Below are 22,114 nucleotides of genomic sequence, written 5' to 3'. Positions count from 1 at the left end.
ACAGCAGCAAGAAGAGACAAAGCAAACCTTCCTGGAGGAGGGCAAAAGGCAGGAAAGTTATTCTCAGAGATGTCAAGAGGCCGAGTTCAGATTTCCAGGGCAACAAGGGCAGAAAATCTCCCATTTCACTGTGCTCCTCCCCCATTGGCATGACTATCTCCAAAACCCCAACAGATAATTTGCTTGCTGAGCCATACAATTTCAATTTAAAACCTCAGACACAAATGAAGGCATCTCCAGGGACAATGGAGCAAAAGCTGATACACCAGTTGATGGACAGAATGATGCCTCTGTTGACAGCCCTGGTTCACCTACTGGATGTGATAATGATGAAGGTGAAGAGGTGGACATGAAGGTGCTCAGCTAGGACTTTAATGAAGATGGGATTGATGACATGTTACAGCCAGAAAAGAAGTGTATATAGCTTGAACCATCAACCAGGGTGGCAGACAGCATTTTAAGACTCTTTTTCTCTGGTTGAGGTCAGAAATGAATCACCTTTCCTGGAGTTGACTTGTATGGAGAGCAATCTAGAGTGGAAAAAACAAAAACTAGGAAGATCATCTTATCCTAGATTCCTCATTTTAAAAAAATCGCTTCCAATTCAACTTATTATGATTTCTTTTTTGGTCTAGACTTGTTGGGAGGTATACACAGTATCAAAAATCCATCTACTAATACAGATCATAAAACTATGGGTCTAGAAAGGGAAAAAAAACCTTCATAGGCCATTTAACCCAATCCTTTCATTTTATAAAGAAAGAGAAACTCAAGAAAGCCAAAAGTTTAATGATTTGTTCATTGTCACACAGCTAGTAAGTGGAATAAGCAGGATTTGAAGCTAGGTCTTCCTGACTCTAAGTCCAACATTCTATCTGTCCAAATTTCTCCTTTGCTATTTCCAAGTCCTATTTGGCAACTCCTCTGTAATTTATAGGTTTAGCAAGTTGCCTGGAACACTGAAAAGTCAAGTGACTTACACATGGTTACACAGTTGGTATATGATACAGGCATGGCTTCAACCCAGATCTTCCTGATTCCAAGGCTGGCTCTTTATCTACTTTGCTATGGTGCCCTTCATGATTTGTATATAAATGGTTATAAAGGACCAGAGAAACCAAACTTTTCATTTTAGAACTCGTGAGCTAAGAGATCTGAATCTTTGCAGAACATCAGAGGCTAAAAGCGGTCAAGGCATCTGTCACTCATTTTAGGAAGGAGTATTGAGTAGTAGGCTACAAAAGCAGTGAGATTTCCTCTGAAGTACTTATTACAAGAAGAAAAAGGTGGGTTTTAAAAAAATTTTCTCATATGTTGAAGAAGAAAGACATTTGGGAGAGTCAATCAACGAAATAGGATTTGGCCACTTGTTAGCCTGGAATGCAGAGAGGTCACCTCTGAGAGTACTAGTTGGTAATGGATATTTTATTTGTGATGTGATCACTTAAATCTCTAGCTCAATAGCATCAACCATTTTCCTTTAATAACTGCAGATTCTTAGTGGAAAACTTATTTTCATAAAACATTGGAACTATACTAATAGGAAATTTGATCATTGGTTGATTTAAAAGGAAAATGTATTAATAAAATTTTGGAATGCTAATCTCTGTAAATCTTTGAAAATGAACTGACTAATTCTATCGTGATTATCCTTAGGACTGACTATGATGAGCTAATAAATTTAGAAGCCTAGTACTAGGTTGTGCTAGGATTTATTACAACCCTGCTAGGGGTGTCAATGTTTGAAGTTGAAATGAGCCAGCAAGATCTGGGATTCACTCATTAGAGAAGAGAGTGAAAGCTCTTCAAGGACAGGGTCTATTTTGTCTTTTTAGTCTCCAGACAAGTAGGAGACCAATTAATATATTCTTCTTGAATTGAAATGAAACTGACTTGTAGCACATGGACTGGAAATTTAAGTCATTTGCTGTTTGATTCTTCCTCCACATCTTTTCATTTAGTGAGCTGCTCATTGTATTCTGGGTGAGCTGCATTTGGATAGCAACTGGGCTGAAATTATGGCCTTCCCCAAGCATATTGATCACTTTGTGAGGGAGAAGAAGGGGGTGCTTATGAACACTGGTAACATATATAGAAGACCTGACAGCTGGTCACATGTTTAGTAGGTTTTTTTAGTTAGGGTTGGAAGCTGGTATTTTTTTTTTCATTTTCAGATACTCACAGAAAACTGCTTGATAAGTTGTTGGTTTTTTTTTTTTTGGGGGGGGGAGGGTCTAATTTGAAACCCGTGATTTAGATAAGCAGGTTCACAATTAGTCACACTAATAGAATAATAAATTGGTACAGTCACTTTCACTTAAGGAGGATAATTTTTAGAGATGAAAATTTACATAATTATGAGTCCGTGATAATTACTTTAAATATATGCAATATTAAGTTTATGAATGCATAGCCATTTACACATGCTAATAAAAAACACAGAAAAAAGTAGCACTGCCATGCAATGGAGAAGGAAATCTAGAAGACAGAGGCAAATTGTAACATATACAAATATATATTTGCTTTGGAAAAATGAACACACATAAGTAGAATTTGAATAATTACATAATGTAAAATGCAATAATACCACACCACCTGGCAACACTGCAGTAATAGCACCGTGACTTACTGGATGACAAATATGTCCTTGCGTCTAAAGAAAAATGAAGAGTATCTGGAAGTAAAGATCCATTATTGATTTAGTAGATGAACACACTCCATTGCTCTTGGGTTTTTGCTACTTTAAGAAAATGAGCACAGAATTTGTTAAGGTCTTCATTATCCTCCTAGGACACTTACTGCCTGTTGGATTCAGACAATATCGTCTGATGGCTTGAGACTGGACAATAAGTGCTGGTACAAAAGTTAAATCAATGTCAGATTTCTGCCACCGAACTGACCCCAATGAAAATCCAAATGGTAATTTTGCGCATGGGGTTTTCAGCATCAGTCAAATCTCTTTTTTTATCTACTGCAAACTTACAGCTCTGTAAGAGTAGGCATACATAGATCTACAACAGTTTGCTCCCTAACACCTCCCCCTGCTTCTCCCAACATCCCCCTCCCCCATCCAGATAAATATTTAGAATAAACATATTAAGAGTGATAGTCTTTTATCTTGGCACCTTCCCTAGTTTCTGGTGGCTGGCAGACTCTTCAAAAAAGAATACTATAGGGCATTTCCAATTTAAGGTGGTTCTTATCACCATTTATTTGTCTCATTTTGCTGACTAAAAGCAAGGTTGATGTATAAAAGTACAGTATTTTACAAAAGACAAATTATTTCAGCAGTCATTTTCACTACTAAAGGTTTCATGTAAATGCCTTTAGAGTAGGAGTTCTTAAGCTTTTCCATGTGTCATGGATCTTTCTGGTCTCCTTCTCAGGATCATGCTTTTAAATGCTTAAAATAAAATATGTAAGATTACAAAAGAAACCAATTATATTGAAAATTATTTAAATCTATGCTTAAAAACCAAGTCCATCGACCCTAGGTTAAGAACCCCTGTTTAACCTCCCCACAGGCAACTAGCATTTATTACAATTCAATTCTATAACATATATAACTCCCTCTTGGAGGACACAAAGGTTTCCTGGAACACATATGAACAATCACACAATCATAGGAGTTGAGAATCAAGACAGTTAGCAAGCTACCTAGCTACTATACAAATGCTTTATTTTAACTAACAACAATCCCTATGGTCTTGTTTTTCAGAATTATGGTACATTCATCCCAAACCTCTTTTTCTCTGATCATAAATGTGAAGAATCATGAGATAATAGAATCTTATATAGAGAGCTAGAAGGGACCTTGCTGAAGCCATCTGGTCCAGCCCACTTATTTTTGAGATGAGGAAACTGAGGCAAAGCTATGAGTGATGAAATGATTTGGCTAAAGTCAAATGTAGCTTTTGGACCCAGTTCCTCCAATTGCAAATCCAATATTCTTTCTATTACTTCCTCTGCTTTCATTAAATTGAGCAGCAAGGTTTGCCTTTGAAGTAGGATATGAGAGCCGCTGCCTTTCAGTTAGCTTTCATTTCTTATCTTTCCAAAAGGGGCGGTTCATGCCTATCCCAGATATCAATATGTCCTATTCAGCAGCCTCCATTCAGCATCAGCTTTCAGCTCAAATTTATTTTTAGATGGAAGAGCATGACATCTGGTACAGACTAATGTCAGTGGACCTTTATTCCCCTATTAGATGGGTTTGAATGGGTTGTGGAAGCATGAGGTGTCGGTATCACAGAAAATGTTCAGACCAGGATGATGCCCATCTTTTGTTCTTCATCACTTTAACCCCCTTCAAGTTTCTTGATGGCCTCTCCCTTATTTTTTCTTTAAAATTATTTTTTGTTTTACATTCTTTCTTGACCCTTCCACTTCCTCACCCATTGAGAAGGCAAGAAATGCAATGCCCATTATCCATATACAGTCATGCAAAACATATTTCCACATTAGGATGTTCTTTTTTATTTTACTAGGGAGGCATTTGCCAACTATCTCCTTTAGCTCCTACCAAGGAAACTGAAATATCAAACTGGCTGAGATGTACAGTTGGTTCCTTATCCCTCATATTCTTAATATGTTGCATCAGCAGCAGTGTAGGAATCTGACTTCATTAGTATTGAGACCTGCTGGGTGAAGAAAATCCCTTTCTCAATGCAGAAATCTGTTTTTTTAAAGAATTGAAAGGGGACAATAAGAAATAAAGTGACCTGCCCAGGGTCACATAGTCAGTAGATGTCAAAAGCTCAACTTGAACCTGGGTCTTCTAGACCCTGACACTGGCTTCCTACTCCCTATACCAGGCTGGCACTTTCCTTCCTCAGCTTTATCCTCCATTTGTACTGGACCTATCATTTAACTGGCATAGTTGTGAAACTCTCAGTGAACAAACACTATCTACTGATGTAAATCAGCAATCCAATCTTAGAGAGCTGGTTGGGGCCAAACAGTCAGTAGGTGCCTGAAAAGGATGTCAGTTTTCTTGATTCCAAAGCTGGTTCTCTTGAATCAAATTGCTAAAGTTTTGACCTTAAAAATTACATATGAGTACAATCTTCTTGGATGGAATCCAAGGTGGATATATCTAATACTAAATTGTGCTCTAGACAAATTGTTCTTGAAAGAGAATCCAGTGAATTCATATGAGAAATTCTGGCTTGGGTAAATCACTTCCCTTCCCAGGGTCTCAATTTTCTCATTTGTAAATTGAGGGGGTTGATCTGAGGCCACTTTTAGCTCTAGCTCTAGGGTCTTATGAAGACCTATGAGTACTTAATGAGAAACACTCAAAAACCTTTTTTATTTGTCTCAGGAAAAAAGTCTACATGGCTTTGAAACCATGGTAAAAATGAATTGTTTGCCACTTCTGAAAAAGAATATTGAGTCATTTTTTCAGTCATATCTGACTCTTCATGACTCACTCCATTTGGGGTTTTCTTGCCAGAGATATTGAAGTGGTTTGCCATTCCTTCCTTCTCCAGTTCATTTTACAGATGAGACAACTGAGGCAAACATGATTAAGTGATTTGCCCAGGGTCACACAGCTAGGAAGTGTATGAGGCCAGATTTGAACTCAGGAAGATGAATCTTTCTGACTCAGAGTCTGTAGCTTTATCCACTGTGCCATATTATTTAATGAAAAGTATGGCATATATAGGCACATTTACTGAAAATTACATTCCTTGAAAGATAATAGCCTTTTGCGACTAAACTAAAAACACTGTAAAAACTTTGGAAAACAGTCATCAAAATAACATGTCATCTTTTCCTTATCTAGCAAACATGAGCTTGGATTTTCATGTATATTCTGCAATAATTGATAGTGTATACAAAAAAAGATGAAATTGATGAAACATACCATAAAGTTATTGTACCGAAACTAACAATAGAACTTTGAGGGGAATTTAATACTTCCAAAGAGTTACTGTTTTACTTAGGAACAGTCTCCATAGACCTACTCAGGCTTTAATTAAGCTTCAGTCACTTAGGCAAAAAGACTTTGCTATAAATCTTTATCTAGATTATGATAAAAGCCTCTTAATTAGTCTCCCTGACTCATATTTCTCTCCATTCCAGTTCATTCTGTACAGGATGTTCCAAAAGTTTTAAAAAAAAAACTGAGCTAAGACTTTGGGACTTCCTGTATTATGGCTGCAATGTGTTGGGTTTTTTCCCCCCTTCCTCTCAGGCATAGATCTCAACATGTTACTTTCCTACTTGGTAAACTCCAGTGCCTCTATAAACTCATTTTTAAAAATTTCAAAAGCCTTCATAATCTGCTACCAGGCAATGTTTCCAACCTTATTGTTCAGTATTCCCCTTGTGCACTCTATAACTAAGCTAAACTAGACTTCTCAATGTTCTTTACAGGATTCTGTATCCTGTCTATATGCCTTTGCCTTAGCTATCCCCATGCTTGGAATGCACTCACTCCTCACCTCCATGTGATCAAATCCCTTCTTTTCTTCAAGATGCAGCTCAAGCACCACCTTCTACCAAAAAAAGGCTTTTCTAGGGGTCTCCAACTACTAATACCCTCCCTCTGAAACTATTTCATAGTTAACTACATTATATTTATTCTCTTTGTATTCTCTGTATAATAATTGTCTACATACTTTTTACAATTATTATTTATACCACCTGGAGCATCCTTACTTTGGAATGTCCATTTGAAATGCTGGCCCCTTATGCCATTTCTGAGTTCTTTACAAGACCTCCATTTTGGAGAGAGATCCTGACAAACCAACCTTCATTCTCTTCTTTGCAAGCACTTCTGACTTCATCACCATGACCTCACATATGTCCCTTTATCCTTTCCTCTCTTCAGTTCCATTTTGTGTACTTCCTTCCCTCATTAAAAAAATAAGGTCCGTTGTATACCATAACAGCAGCATTGTGCGGTGATCAACTGTGATAGACTTAGCTCTTCTTAGCAATACAATTGATCCATGACAATTCCAAAATACTCATGATGCAAAATGTTCTCCACATCCAGAAAAAGAAACATAGAATGTGAATGCAGATCGAAGCATACTCTTTTCACTTTTTTGTTGTTGCTTTGTTTTTTTTTCCTTTCTTGAGGTTTTTCCCTTTTTTTCTGATTCTTCTATCACAACATGACTAACTAATGTGGAAATATGTTTAACATGATTATACATATATAACCTATATCAGATTGCTTGCTGTCTTGGGGAAGGGGGAGAGAAGAGAGGGAGGGAGAAAAATATGAAATTCAAAATCTTACCAAAATGAATGTTGAAAACTATCTTTACATGTAATTGGAAAAAACAAAATACTATTAACATTGAAAAAATAAAATAAATGCCTCAAAAACAAAAAGGTAAGTTCCTTGAAGGCCAGGGTTGTGCCATCCTGCCTTGTTGATTGATTGGTCAAGCCCAAAATATAGTCACAATGGACTGAGTGATTTCCCACCCACCCAGGATTTAACAAATTTATCAAATATAGTAAAATTTCAAAGAATGCAAGGGGCCGTTGTCTTAAGAGGCCTCTTATTTTTTCCATAAAATTGTGCCTAAAACAGGACTACTTCATTATCCACTTAAACTAAAAAGTCAGAATAGAGGCTCAGAAAAACAAGTTTAATTAGAAATCCTTTGGTTCCTTGCCTTTGTAGTTGGAAACCTATGGGTACTTCATTTTGATATATCTATCCATAAAAAAACAACTTTTCTGAGTGTGATTCATCTTTTATTAAACTAAATCAAGATAAAATGATGGATCACTTCAGTGTAATTCAATGATATGAAATAGCTGTGGATAAAATAGTGCTATATTGCAAAAGGATGAAACCAGTAATGTAGAAAGACGTGTAAATAGTGATCGGTTGTTTTCTTTTCTCTTTGGGGTAAAAACAAAGGCAATGATCTAAGGAAGCATGATATAAGGATAGGTATCAAAGTGCAAAGAAATATAGAAGAAGAGAACAAAATATAATGGACAACTTTTTAAAAGCAATGCCTGTAGAAGATTTAGTACCTAGGTATGCTAATGATTCTCTGCCTTCTAGGTGATTCATCAATTCAACCAGCATTTATTAAGTACCTACTAGGTACTGTGTTTCTTCTGAAGCACTAAAAATACCTTTTTTATTCTCATTTGAGAGGCAGCATAGAAAAGCTGAGAGCCAACCTTCAAAGTCCCAAGGACCTGAGGAACTTCCTTCTGACACATAGGATGTGTGACCCTGGGAAAGTCACTTTCCCCCTCACTGCTCTAGGCAATTCTCTAAGAATCTTAGTTGAAGAGAAAGTGCCTCCTCTTGGCCCTCACAGTCGTCTTCTTCTTCTCCTGCTTGACCACCTTGGGAGTCTGACCCCTCACTTTTCCAACTCGGGCTAGAAACCCATGGACTTTACCTCCTAGCATTTGGCCAGACACTTCCAGAGTGGACAGCGGCTCCAACCCACACTGCCCCAAGATGGCATCATCCTCCGGAGAGGAGCCACCTAGAAGTAGGGCGTGATCCTTGGGGACAATGCCCTCTAGAGATGCCACACAGGCCTTGATCTAGGTGACAGTCTCCTGCCCGGTCACCTCGAGGGTATGCAGAGCCTGCATGCAGACAAATAGCTGCTGTTGCTGACTGCAGGGAGACAGAAGCAGTGACTGAAGCCCAGGAGGAAGCAGGGGGGTGACCCCTGAGGAAGGGTGATTGGGCTTAGGAGAGGCAAGCCTGGGGAGGGAGGGAAGAAGAGGCCCGGGCTGGGAAGGCCGGGCCAGATGATGTCCTGGGGCTTCAGGGCCGCCTCGTGCCTTGGCCTCCCAGCTTCCCAGGCCTCCCTTATTCTATTCTTGATCAGTCATTTTCATCTTCTTGTTGTTCAGTCATTTTTCTGTTGTGTCCAACTCTTTCTGATCTCATTCAGGGTTTCCTGGCAAAGATATTGGAGTGGTTTGCCATTTTCTTCTCCATTTTCATTTTTTCACTTTCCATTTCTCCTTTCATTGATAACATCATTTATTCTCTTGGTTTCAACTATACCTTCTACTTCAACAATTTTCAAATCTCTATCTCCGGCTCTGACAACTCTCCTGAGATCCAGACCCTTCACCTGGGTTTTTCACTGACATTTCAAACTCAACATGTCCCAAACTGAGTATATTATCTCTCCCCCCTAAAGTGATTCTAATTTCTGATAGAAGCAGCAAGATTTCATAACTCATTAGATGTAGGGTGAGACAGAGTGAAGGGTCAAGGATTCTTGGTTTTTGTTTTTGCAGGGTAATGAGGGTTAAGTGACTTGCCCAGAGTCACAAGCTAGGAAGTGTCTAGTGTCTTAAGTCCAGATTTGAACTCAGGTCCTCCTGATTCCAAGGCCAGTGCTCTATCTATACACTTTGTCACCTAGCTGCCCCTGGGTCAGGGCTTCTAAGGACTGTTAGTTTGGTTGGCCAGAAAAAAGTATAATACAAATAACAAAAACAGGGAAATCTAGAAGAGGATTGTTTCCTTGAGATGTTTTTGTTTTAATGGGGAGGCTACTGGACACGTAGAGCTTAAGGTTCCTATGGACATCTGTTTCACAATGCCTAACAAATAGGTGGTGGTATAGGAATGGAAGGTTGGACTTGGATTCAGGGAGATCTGGGTTTCAATCCTACCTGTAATACTTACCAGATGTGTGACTCTGGGAAAGCCACTTTTTTTTTTTTTTTTGGTGAGGCAATTGGGGTTAAGTGACTTGTCCAGAGTCACACAGCTAGTTAAATGTTAAGTGTCTGAGGTCAGATTTGACCTCAGGTCCTCCTGAATCCAGGGCCAGTGCTCTATCCACTGCACCACCTAGCTGCCCCTGGGAAAGCCACTTTTAACCCTTTTGAGCTCTAGTTTTCCATAAAATGCAAATAACAGGGGGGCGGGGCAGCTAGGTGACACAGTGGATAAAGCACGGGCTTTGGATTTAGGAGGACCTGAGTTCAAATCCAGCCTCAAACACTTGACATTTACTAACTGTGTGACCCTGGGCAAGTCACTTAACCCTCATTGCCCTGAAAAAAAAAATGCAGATAATAATGGCCAGTACATCACAAAATTCTCATGAGGCTCAAATGAGATAATATATTTAAGTGCTTTGTAAACCCTACAGTACTATATTATTATGAGTTATGATTAGCATTAATAGCTGACATATTATCTCACTTGAACCTCTATGTGATCATTGCCACAGGTATTGTTATCCTCATTTTATACTTGAAAAAACTGAGGTTTAGAGATCTGAAATGACTTGCCCAGGGTCATGTAGCTTGTAAGTACCAGGGGCAGAATTTGAACTCAGATCCTCCTGACTCAAAACCTATGACTGTATCTCCTATGGCATACAGCTCACCTTACAAAGTCCCATTGATTTTTACCTCTGTTACATATCTCACATCTATCTCTTCCTTTTTATTATTACTGTCATTACCAACCACCTGGGTTATTTCAATAGCATCTTAGCAGATCTTCTGCTTTGTCCCCCTCTACTTCATCATTCTTCTTTCTTATACAAGGATCTCTGGTCTTTCCTCTCCTTCGCTCAAAAGTTTTCTGTAGTTCTCAGTTGCCTACTGAGCCAAGTTCTAATTCCTTTCTCAGCATTTAAATCCTTCCACAATTTTTTACACTCTACTTGTTTATGTGCTACAGCCTCCTATTCCTCTCTATATGCTTATAATATACTAAATGGACAATTCCCTGAGCACTCTGCATTTCCCCACTTCCATGTATTTGCTCATACAATTCCCTATGCCTATAATGTCTTCTCTTCCTCTCTTTCAGAGGCTAACTTCTTTAAAGTTCAACTTAAATGACAAGCATTCCATGATTCCTCCCTAGTTGGTAACAGATTCTTCCCTTCTTTCCTCACAAAACATTTTTTTTTTCATGTCTCTAACTCACTTATTAGATGTATCATTGGGTCCTATAGTGATCAGTGTGGGGCCATTTTCCAATGAGAGGGGGTGTTCTGCTGAATAGTTTTTGACAGATCAGCCTCTCCTCATTTGCATGTCAGTCAGGTCCCTATTACTATTTCTCCTTGTCTAAGACCTATTTTCTGAGAATGAAGATTATCAGTAGCTTGTGATATCAAACTATGGCAATCAAGTAAATTGTAAATGCTTTGGGAACAAGGACTGGTTTTTGCTCCTTCTTGTATCCCCAGTGCTTAGCACAGTGCCTAGCACATTGTAGGTGTTCAGTAATTGTTTATTCATTGATTGATTAATAGGAGGGCTCAACAACATTGGCAAATGGAAACTACTTCAATGTATTCCAATGGGAAATCCAGTAAAGTACATTTTGGAATATCATGTGTTACATGTGAGTTACATTTTCCACATGTGTATATATACAAATATGTGCCTATTAAAGATAGAGATGCAGTATAGCATAGTGAATAGAGAGCCACCCTTGAAGCCAGGAAGACCTGGACTTGCACCTCTTCTGCCTACTGGCTGTGTGATTCTGGGCAAGTAATTTAAGCTCTCCCTACTCTAGGCTACTCTCTAAGACAGTACATTGTGGAGAAGGTATGAACTTGCATCAATTTCTGATAACAGTGAAATCAAGGTTCAAATTACTATCTTTCTATATTTGAAGAAAAAATTCAGAACCTTAAACAATGAATATAAAAAATCAAATAAAAGATTAAACTAACAGTGAAATACATTTCTAAAGCATTATTTAGAAATTACCTCAGCATAAAGAAAATAAAAATGGCAAAAAAGCCATTATGTGAATTAAGCATTCTGGTAAAATGATAATAATTACATGGTAATTAAATGAAAGTCAATTTATCTCTAGTTCTCAAATATTATGTTTACAATTCAGGCATAATAACAGTGAATAAACTTCACTTTGCAGCAACTGAGTCAATAGCTTGTCAGGTGAAGTTTCTTTTCACAGCATATATCAGATATAGATATACACATACACATACATATATACATACATATACATTACTGGAAATATCTGCACGAAGACAACCTATAACTTACATACTAAGCTTCTGCTTAAAGCAATCACAGATAATTCTTTTCTTTCTCTGTCCAAACTTTCCATGCCATCACCTTTGAGATCATAAGAGTTGTTTGTTTTTGTCTTATAAATTCTATTCTCCCTTTGCCTGCTCAGGAATCATTTCCTAGCCCAGTATCCCACGACTCACCCAAAGGCAGGGTATATGATTTCAGGTCTTAATAAGATCTGAAATAATTTCTGCCAGATCAGTAAAGATGCACTGTTATAACAAAATGTTTAATTATGAAAACATTTTGACCTTAGAATACATTTCTAAGGAATGACAAGTTATTATGAATAGCTCTTTCTAATAATCAAGAATTTTAGAATTTGGTGCAATATATGAATTTCATTTATTCATTTTTATGACATTTAACTGTATATTTTGTTTCAAAGTATTTAGCATTTTTTGATGTAATTGCTAATGCATGCTTTAGAATCCTGATAAAATTGAACATAAAAAGATTTAAGCAAGATTTTTATGCTGAAGGAATCATTCAAACAAAGAAAATCATTAGAAAGAATGAATTAAAGCTAATGATTAGACTAAATTAAGAATGTAGATGTTTTTGCACATGACCTAATATCAGGTTCTTGATCTTATTTCAAAATATGAATCAAGCAAAAGTTTTTTTTAAAAGCTTTCATCACCAGAAATTATATTTTACAATTGTTTTTAGTCTAAGTCTTTACTGTATCCTAAAAATACAAAAGACTAAGTGATTCTCTGAACACTAGTGAGAAGTGTGTGGAAGAGGGAGGTCACCCTTTGAAAGATGATCTGAGTGACCTGTGTAAATAAGAGTACCACAAACACTTCCAACAAGCATAGGTCAGAATGGGGTCACGGTTACAGACCCTTCAGACTACTGTTTTACCAAAGGAGTGTGCTTACCGAGTTAATCTCTCATCCTTCAGCTCCAGGTCTGCCACTGTGATAAACTGATCTAGCTTGAATTTGGTGTCAATAATTTCTGCATCCCGGGGAGAGTAGGTGCCCCCCTCTTTCTGTTTCTGTCGAATTCTAGAACAAGCAAGGCAGAAAATAAGCTGTGCTATTTTTTCCAGGAATACATACATTGCTTGACAGACTTTGTGACATTAGGATGTCCAAGAAAATCAGAAAATATTTAAATTGATGGATTCAATTTCTTGACCCCTGAAGACAGATACGGAAGTTTCAGTCTAACATAGAATGGACACATGTAAACAAGTACCATAGAAATGTTTTTAAAAGATCTTTTCTAACCCTATTGTCTGTTTTCATTATCATATCAATGATTTCTTTTGTTAAGTCTTGGTATTACCAAAAAGAATGTAATGACCCTGATGGAAAGAACTGTAACACTTTTATAAGTGCATCACCTAGCACAGCGCTTGGCACATAGTAGGTCCTTAAATAATAGCACTTAATTTGGGCATTTATAATAACTTAAAATAACTTATTTGCTCAAAGTCATCCTTAAAACAGTATTGCTATTACTGTATATATTGTTTTCTTGGGACATATGAAGAAAGATGCTATCTGCATCCAGAGAAAGAACTGATAAATAGAATAATTTTACATATATGTGTGTATATATATGTATGTATATGTGTACAACACACACTATATATATATATGTGTGTGTGTATTTTATATATATATATATATGCACACATTCTATACACACAAATACAGATGTGTGTGTGTCTAATGGTAGCCATCTCTGGGGAGTAGGGGAGGAAATGAAAAAAGTGGGAAAAAGGGGGAAAAAAGAAATTTATTTGAAAATTATGTTGTGTATCTGAAAGGAATAACAAGTTGTGCATGGTAGATTTGTAGTTTTATGTGCAGTCATCTTTTTCATTATACTATGTTATGGAAGTGCTAGTTTTAGTCCATAAATTAAAAATGAAATAAACATATTACCAGTTGATGGACTGATATATCAACCTATGGGTTCAGAGCATTGTGGTAAATGAAGCAAGGGGTATAATGCATATGATTTTAGATTTAGAGCTGAAAGGGGTCTTCCAGGCCTTCACTTCTAACCCTCTCATTTTAAATCTGAGGAATTTGAGGCACAGAGAGGTTAAGTCATTTGTGTAGGGTCACCTAGCTAGTAATTATCTGAGGCAGCCTTTGAACCTGGGTCTTCTTGATTCTAAGTCCAAAACTTTATCCACTCACTCCATGTGGCCTCTACATGAGACAATTAGCTTTGCTCAGGCATGAGCTCTCTTCCATGGCCTCAAGTTGTATTACTCATTGTAAGCTACTAATGCACAAATGTATCCCATGGAAGGTATTGGTGTCAAGAGTATGAATGACCAAAGGCCATTGAGTGGGAAGAGCCCTGGTTTTTGCTTCAGAGGAGCTAATCCACACTTTTTCACTTAGTACCTATACAGCCTTAGGTAAAATCATCCTCCTTCCTCCTCATCTACAAAACAAGGAGGTTACAATATAAGATTTCTAAGGACCCGTAAGGTCCCTTTTAGCTTTAAAATCCTGGTCTGTCACCATGATCATAAAAGCAAAGAGCATATGTAAGCTAGGAGAGCGTACAACCATACTAAGGCTTTGGGAATGAAGAGCAGGAGAGGTACTGCATGGCTGTGGAATCAACAAACAGCTTTGGACTCGGCATGTTGACCCAAAGGGTCTGGGGAGACAGGAATGGCAGGGATGGAGGAGTCAGGGAAGTTGGAGCTAGTTTCCATTCTGCCGCTGACTGCTGTGGCAAATAAAGTAGCCTCTCTGGACCTCTCTTGCTTTATCTGTACCACAAAGAGCTTAGGATAAACTTGCCTTCTTTGGGAATCTCTCAAGTCCCTTCTACTGCTAAAAATTCTTTGATTCTATAAAGATCGAGAAAAAAATAGGCTGATTATTATGACAATCTTTCACTATATTAAGGAATAAAATCAGGTTAATTGATATTTATTTAATACTCCTAAGAGAATAAGCATATTCTTAAGCATCTACCATGTTGGGAGATAGTGGAGGACAGAAGGGCCTGGTGTCCATGGGGCCACAAAGAGTTGAACACAAATGAACAACAACAATGTGCCATATACTGTGCTAAGCACCTTTACAAATCCTGTCTCATTTCATCCTTACCACAATTCTGTGAGACAGGTACTATTATTATCCCCATTTTGCAATTGAGGAAACTGAGGCAGACAGTGATTAACAGGAAAGGACAGTGATTGAGACCTCAACATCTGGACACTGAATTCATTCCTCAGTACCATAGACTGGGTGGGGATTTAATCCTGATTCTATGATTTGAAAGACCTTTGGATCCCTTATCCAGGAGTGGGATGGTTTTACAACTGGCTATTTGGGGGGAAATGTACTTACGACACACTTTCTCCATCACCATCTTAGTTCTGCACAATCACCAAAACAATAAATCAAGCCCCTGATCTGTAAATTTTTTCTATTTCTGAGATGTAAATACACTGCAAATTTAACAGTTTCATATGAAATGTCTCCAGCACACCCCTGGACATAAGGAACTCCTGGTAACGAAACTCCCTTTACAAAGTAAGATCAGCAACTGATAGTATTAGAGAAATTAAATAACTTGCAGTGTGTCCAGCAGAGTCAAGATGGTGGAGGAAAGGCAATGAGCGCTCAAACTCATGACACAATCGCTCCAAAAAAACATCAAAATAATGCCATAGGACAATGCCTGGAGCAGAAAAACCCACAGAAGAATGTGCTGAAATCATCTTTTAACCAAGAACAGCTTGGAAGGTCAGAAGGAGGGAGTTGCTGTGCTGAGACAGGAGTGGAGCCCAACCCCACAGTCACCCTGACACAAATCCAGTCCCAGGAAAGCCCCACCAGAGAAAGAGACTCCCAGAGACTCTGAATCAGCTGAAGCACCAGTGTCGTTTGGAACTAAGCTCACAGTCTGGTGAGAGGGCTGAGCTCTTGGCATGGGGGAGACTACAGGGGTCTATGCTGGTGCTGAGGCAGAACTTGGGTATTTCACCCCTGCTGGGTACGCTTGAGTAGCAATGAACCTGCTCCTCCTTAAATCATACCACCTGGGACCTCCTGAAACTTGGGATATTGCAGCCTGGAAACAGTGCCCCACTATAAGGAGCTAAAAGTCAAGTAAAAGAAAAGCAAGATGAGCATACAGAGAAAGGTGAGGACCATAGAAGTTTCTTTAGTGCCAAGGAAGATCGAGGGGCACCCTCAGAGGAAGATGTCAACGTCAGGGCCCCTATATCTAAAGCTTCCAAGAAAAATACGAATTGGTCTCAGGCCATAGAGAAGCTCAAAAAGGACTTGGAAGATAAAGTTAGAGAGGTAGAGGAAAAAATTGAAAGATAAATGAGGGTGATGCAGGGAAGACATGAGAACAAAGTCAACAAGTTGAAAAGCCAAATTGGCCAAATGGAAAAGAAGGTACAAAAGCTCTCTGATGAAAATAATTGCCTAAGAATTAGGATTGAACTGTAACGATTGGAATAACGCCACCTGCTGGAGACTTACTGTAGAAGAGTTCCACCCATGAAGCGAAGGTCTTTGAGGGCAAGACCAGGAGTCTTTTCTTTGGCGTCAGGAAGTGACGCGGGCTAGTGGGAGGAGGAAGGAAGAGACTGGAGCTCAGTCTCGTGCTCTTTCCTTGGGACTCTGGTGGAGAGCGGAGCTAGAAATGTGCTCTTGCTTTAATAGATAGGAATCTAGGCCTTTCTCTCTCTCTTTACCAAATTCTTATTCTCCTTAATAAATGCTTAAAAGTCTAACTCTTGCTAAAGCTTATAATTTATTGGCGACCACTCATTAGATATTTTAGACAGTTTAGCTAGAATTTTAGCCCTTAACAGAGAGAAAGGCCTAGATTCCTATCTATTAAAGGGAGAGCACATTTCTAGCTCTGCTCTCCACCAGAGTCCCAAGGAAAGAGCGCTAGACTGAGCGCCAGTCTCTTCCTTCCTCCTCCCACTAGCCCGCGTCACTTCCTGACGTCAAAGAAAAGACTCCTGGTCTTGCCCTCAAAGACCTTCGCTTCATGGGTGGAACTCTTCTACAGTAAGTCTCCAGCAGGTGGCGTTATTCCAATCGTTACAGAACAAATGGAAGCTAGTGACTTTATGAGAAACCAAGACACAATAAAGCAAATCCAGATGAATAAAAAAATAGAGGTCAACGTGAAATTAAATAACTTGTCCAATGCCAAACAGCCAATGTGTGTTAAAGGTAGGACTTGAACCCAGCTCTTCCTAATGCTGAGGCTGAAATTCTACCCACTGTGCCATATTGCTACACTAACAGCATCATAAACTCATAGGATAGTTGTCTCAGAGCTGGAAGAGATCTTGGAGGGAATCTCATCAAACCCCTCATTCTACAGATGAGGAAACTGAGACCCACAAGAGTTATGTGCCCAAGGTCTAAGGTTCATGTAGTCAGGAAGTCCTGAATTCAAAACCAGTCTCAGATGCATTATAGCTGTGTGACCCTGGGGGAAGGCACTTAACCTCTATTACCTTATTTTTCTCAAATGTGAAATAGGGATTAATAATAGCAATTACATCACACGGTTGTTGTGAAGATCATATGAGATAATATTTGGAAAAGTGCTTAGCAAAGTGCCAGGCACATAGTAGGCTCTATAAATATGCTTACTCCCTTTCTCCTTTCCCCAAAGCTCACGTAGATTCACCAGCAATACTAGAATTTCATGAGTGTGTGTGTGTGGGGGAGGGGGGCATTTAAAGCACTTTACTGGGATATATAAACAGGAGTGCAACATGCATCACTTAGGAAATAATCTCAGAATTTAAAAAAAAAAAACTTCAGTCAACTAGATTTTTTTTTATCTTAACAATCTGTCCTTTACCAAGAAAAGGGCAATTCAGAAGAAAAGAAATTGCTAATAAGGGCTTAAAAAAACTCACAGAACTTCCAGGGTCAGCTGAGATTTATTCCAATCTGTGACACGTCTTTTCTCAAATCAACAGTACTATCCAATTACAATCACGGGACGTGTTCCTAAAGATTACCTTCAAAGGAAATCCTGTTATTTTTCCCTCATTGCTGTTTAGCCAAGGAAATTGTTTCTGCATTTTAGGATTTTCAGCAACAGGGTTGAAAACAAAATGAGAATTGTTTGTTTAGCTTTCATTTAACCAGAAAATTCAATTAATTAGAGGCAGCAAGAACCAATGCAAAGAGACCTGGTTCTGGAGTCACAGGAGTCACCATCTTTCCCCTTCCTGGCCACTGCTGCCCTGATACTTGCTAGTTGTGTGATCCTAGGCAAGTAAACTGACAGCATGAACCAAATTTGCTTAGAGCATGTGTCCTGCGTACCTTACTGTATGGTAGCGAAACATGGACTATGTATACTAGACAAGAGAAGAAGCTTAACAGCTTCCACATGCACTGCCTTCGGTGCATCCTTGGCATATCTTGGTCAGATAGGATCACCAACACAGAAGTGCTCCAATGCATGCAGTTTCCGAGCATCTACACGCTACTGAAACAAAGATGGCTGTGCTGGCTCGGTCATGTGCACCGCATGCAAGATGGGCGCATTCCTAAAGATCTACTCTATGGCGAGTTAGCCTCAGGCCAAAGACCTGCTGGACGCCCCCAGCTTCACTACAGAGATGTATGCAAGCGAGACTTGAGGGCTCTGGGTATAGACATTGGCAGCTGGGAGGAGATGGCCAAGGACTGAGCCTGATGGAGTTCAGTACTCAGGAGCAGCTTGCGCGCAGCTGAGATGGGCCTTCAAGCTTTGGAGGAAGAAAAACGAATGAGACGTAGGAACCGACGGGCAACAGAGAGCGCAGTTTTCCGATGGCCTCGTTGCGGCAGGAGCTGCGGATCCCATATCGGACTGCACAGCCACACTGTGGCCTGTGGCTCTTCAAGGCGCTGATCCATGGTCATCCGCGACTGGCAGAAGCCTACTACTACTACATTTGACCTCTTTGTGACTGTTTCCTTATCTTTAAGATGAAGGGGTGGGGATAATGTCAGACCAGAGGCCTTCTGAAGGTCCCTTTTAGCTTTAAATCCAGGAACCTAGATGTATCAATACAGAATTGATCCTGTAATTCTATAAGCATTCTGGCTAATAAGACCCTTTCTGTACTTTGCCTTACTATGCCTGTCTGGTGCTCCACAATTTAGCAACTGTGAATCTGGAAGAAATTATCAGATATGGGTAATATGATTTTATTGGGATAGGGAACTACCAGGTGAGAAAACTACTTCTACCAATGCAGGTCAGCACTTTCTCTGTAACTTACAATCTTAGAGAGATGTCTAGAGCAAAGCTTCTTAAACTGTGGGTCTAGACCTCATATGGAATCACTAATTGCATTTGGGGGAGGGGTCCCAAAAATTTGGCAATAGTAAAAAGTTATGGGGGCAGCTAGGTGGCGCAGTAGATAGAGCACTGGCCCTGGATTCAGGAGGACCTGAGTTCAAATCCAGCCTCAGACACTTAACACTTACTAGCTGTGTGACCCTGGGCAAGTCACTTAACCCCAATTGCCTCACGAAAAAAAAAAAAGTTATGTATACCTGTTTTATATAGCTATATGCCTAGGGTCATGTAAAAAATTTCTCAAGTGAAAAGGGATCATGAGTGGAAAAAGTTTAAGAAGCCCTTGTCTAGAGTACTACACAGTGAAGTGAGCTGCACAGGGTCACACAACCAGTATCTCTGAGAACAGATCTGTATAGTGGCTCCAGGTCAACTCTCTATCCAGTAGGCCATCCTACCGTTTAGAAAATTATTCAAAAGAATGAGAAAAGAATTGTAGGTGGAATATTTAAGGAAAACCAAAGAAAATCAGACTGTAAAGGTTGAAGGACAAAATGGCATTGGGAGAGTTATCATCCCAAGTCAAGCATATGAAAGGAATCCTGACCAGCTGCCATCCATTTCTGCTAAATAAAACATAGACACAGCTGCAATAAAATAGTAGCTTCCATTTAAGGAATAAGAAGATACTGAGCCCGAGGACTCCATTGCATAGAAAGGGGACAATGAGAATAACATTTAGGGAAATTGACATGCACACCAAGGTTTGCATGATTGCATCTGTATAATAACAACATAATCTAGAGGTGATGAGGCTCAGATAATTTGTACGGTCTTATAAATGCCCAAAAGGTTGTTATAAGCCCCTCTTACCTTGCAAGTGCAAAAATAGCTGCCGCCAGGAGAATTATAGAGAGAATGCACAACGTCACAGAGAGGATGATTTCCACAGTTCTTTCTGAAAGTCCTTCCCCTGAAGGTGAAAAGAGGGAATATTGAAAATGAATATTAAAATCATTCCTTATTTGAAGTTCAGAAAAAATAACTTGTTGGGATTTGATTTCAGAGTTATGGCAAAACTAAGACACTAACTTTTGAAATAAATGGCATGAATATTGTCATTAAGAAGCCTGAGTTATGCTGTGACGAGGATGAGAATACAAAATATCACAATTATTCCGAAAATAGTTACTTTTTATAACTACCGTCCTATAATTGTAATTATGTATCTACTAGGGGCAGCTAAGTGGCACAGTGGATGGAGCACCAGCCCTGGATTCAGGAGGACCTGAGTTCAAATGTGACCTCAGACACTTTACACTTACTAGCTGTGTGACCCTAGCTCCAAGTCACTTAACCCCAATTGCCTTTAAAAAAATTATGTATTTACTAAATGACATTTACACGTAGCTAGAATTAGAGCTGTTTTATGAACAATGGGGAGAGAAGGACTATACTTGGAGTCATATCACTTGGCTTCAAACCCTTGCTATCTGTGTCACTTTGGGCAAGTCCCAAGCTTTCCCAGTCTCAGTTTCCTTCATGGGATCATAGACTTAGAGGTAGAAGGGAGTTCAGAGGCAATCTAGTCCAAGCCTTTCATTTTACAAATAAGGAAACTGAGGGTCGAGGAGACTAAGTGAATTGTCCAAGGTCATATAGATAATAAGTGGTACAGATGGGATTGCAACTCAGACCCAATGACTCCTGAATTCTTTTGAACCAAATGCACCATGGAACTCTAAATTCTCTTCCTACTTTATTTATTATAGTATAATGAAAAGAAAATTTATAGAAGTTAGAGTCAGGAGAAGCTGTTCAAACATTTAGTATCTGTTTAACTATCGGGATGTTACTTAAACTCTCTGAGCCTCAGTTTCTTCAACCATAAAATGGGAAAAATAATATTTGTATTACCTACATACCTATCTACCCAGGCAGGTAGGTCGCACAGTGGATGAAGCACTGGGTTTGGTTGAAATCCAGCCCGTGATACTAATTGTGTGACCCTGGGCAAGTCATTTAACCCTGTCTGCCTCAGTTTCCTTATCTGTAAAAAGAGCTGGAGAAAGAAATTTCTTTGCCAAGAAAAACCCAAATTGGGTCATGAAGAGTTAGACATAACTGAACAAAAACAACCTACTATCAGACAAGGTTATTCTTAATAAAATATTAAAAGGGTTATATAAATGTATTCTATTATAATATTTACAATTGTACTCTTAACAAGTTATAATAATTGATATTTGCAAGATAAAGCTATACTTTTAGGATATACAATTTTGTTGGGGCAGGTCAGTAGTCCTTCCATAGATGCAGACCTCAACTATGACTTAATAGATAGTCATTCAAAGTAGCTGTAGTTGCAAGCATCAACATGTGGCAGCCCATCTAAACTAACCAGTTGGCTGATCCTCAGACAATGGTTATATAGTGCATCACCAAAACTGTACCAGGCTTGCTAGCTTGGAAGATCCTATCAGAACTTTCATTCTGTTATCACAGTCTTTGAGAGATCATAACCAATTTGATGCCTACAATGGAACATCAAGATTAAGGTTTTATTGGAGGTACTGCCAAAATGAAGAGAATCAGGATCTGCAAATGATGATGTTAGAACCAATGTGTTTCCTTTATTCCCAGGGCCTAGGCTTCCACAATAAGTGTACTGGATGGAAAAGAGTTGGGATCTCCTTTTCTTTTGCTCCGTGGCATTATGGGGGTGGGGAGGGAGAGGTTCAGAGATATCACTTCATCAGTCAGACTTCCCCAAGGAATGTAGAATGGAAAT

General features: G+C 39.0%; 1 protein-coding gene across 1 annotated transcript in view; it reads right to left on the bottom strand.

Moving 5' to 3' along the window:
* Positions 1-22,114, bottom strand: part of PTPRQ (protein tyrosine phosphatase receptor type Q) — a 287,252-nt gene that overhangs the window by 54,545 nt on the left and 210,593 nt on the right. Inside the window, 2 exon segments of the mRNA XM_043967695.1 lie at positions 12,930-13,058; positions 20,197-20,296. Of these exon segments, the coding sequence (XP_043823630.1) occupies positions 12,930-13,058; positions 20,197-20,296 (229 nt within the window).

Source organism: Dromiciops gliroides, chromosome 5, assembly GCF_019393635.1.
Source record: "Dromiciops gliroides isolate mDroGli1 chromosome 5, mDroGli1.pri, whole genome shotgun sequence".
Classification (NCBI taxonomy): Eukaryota; Metazoa; Chordata; class Mammalia; order Microbiotheria; family Microbiotheriidae; genus Dromiciops; species Dromiciops gliroides.
This window is presented reverse-complemented; position numbering and strand designations above follow the sequence as displayed.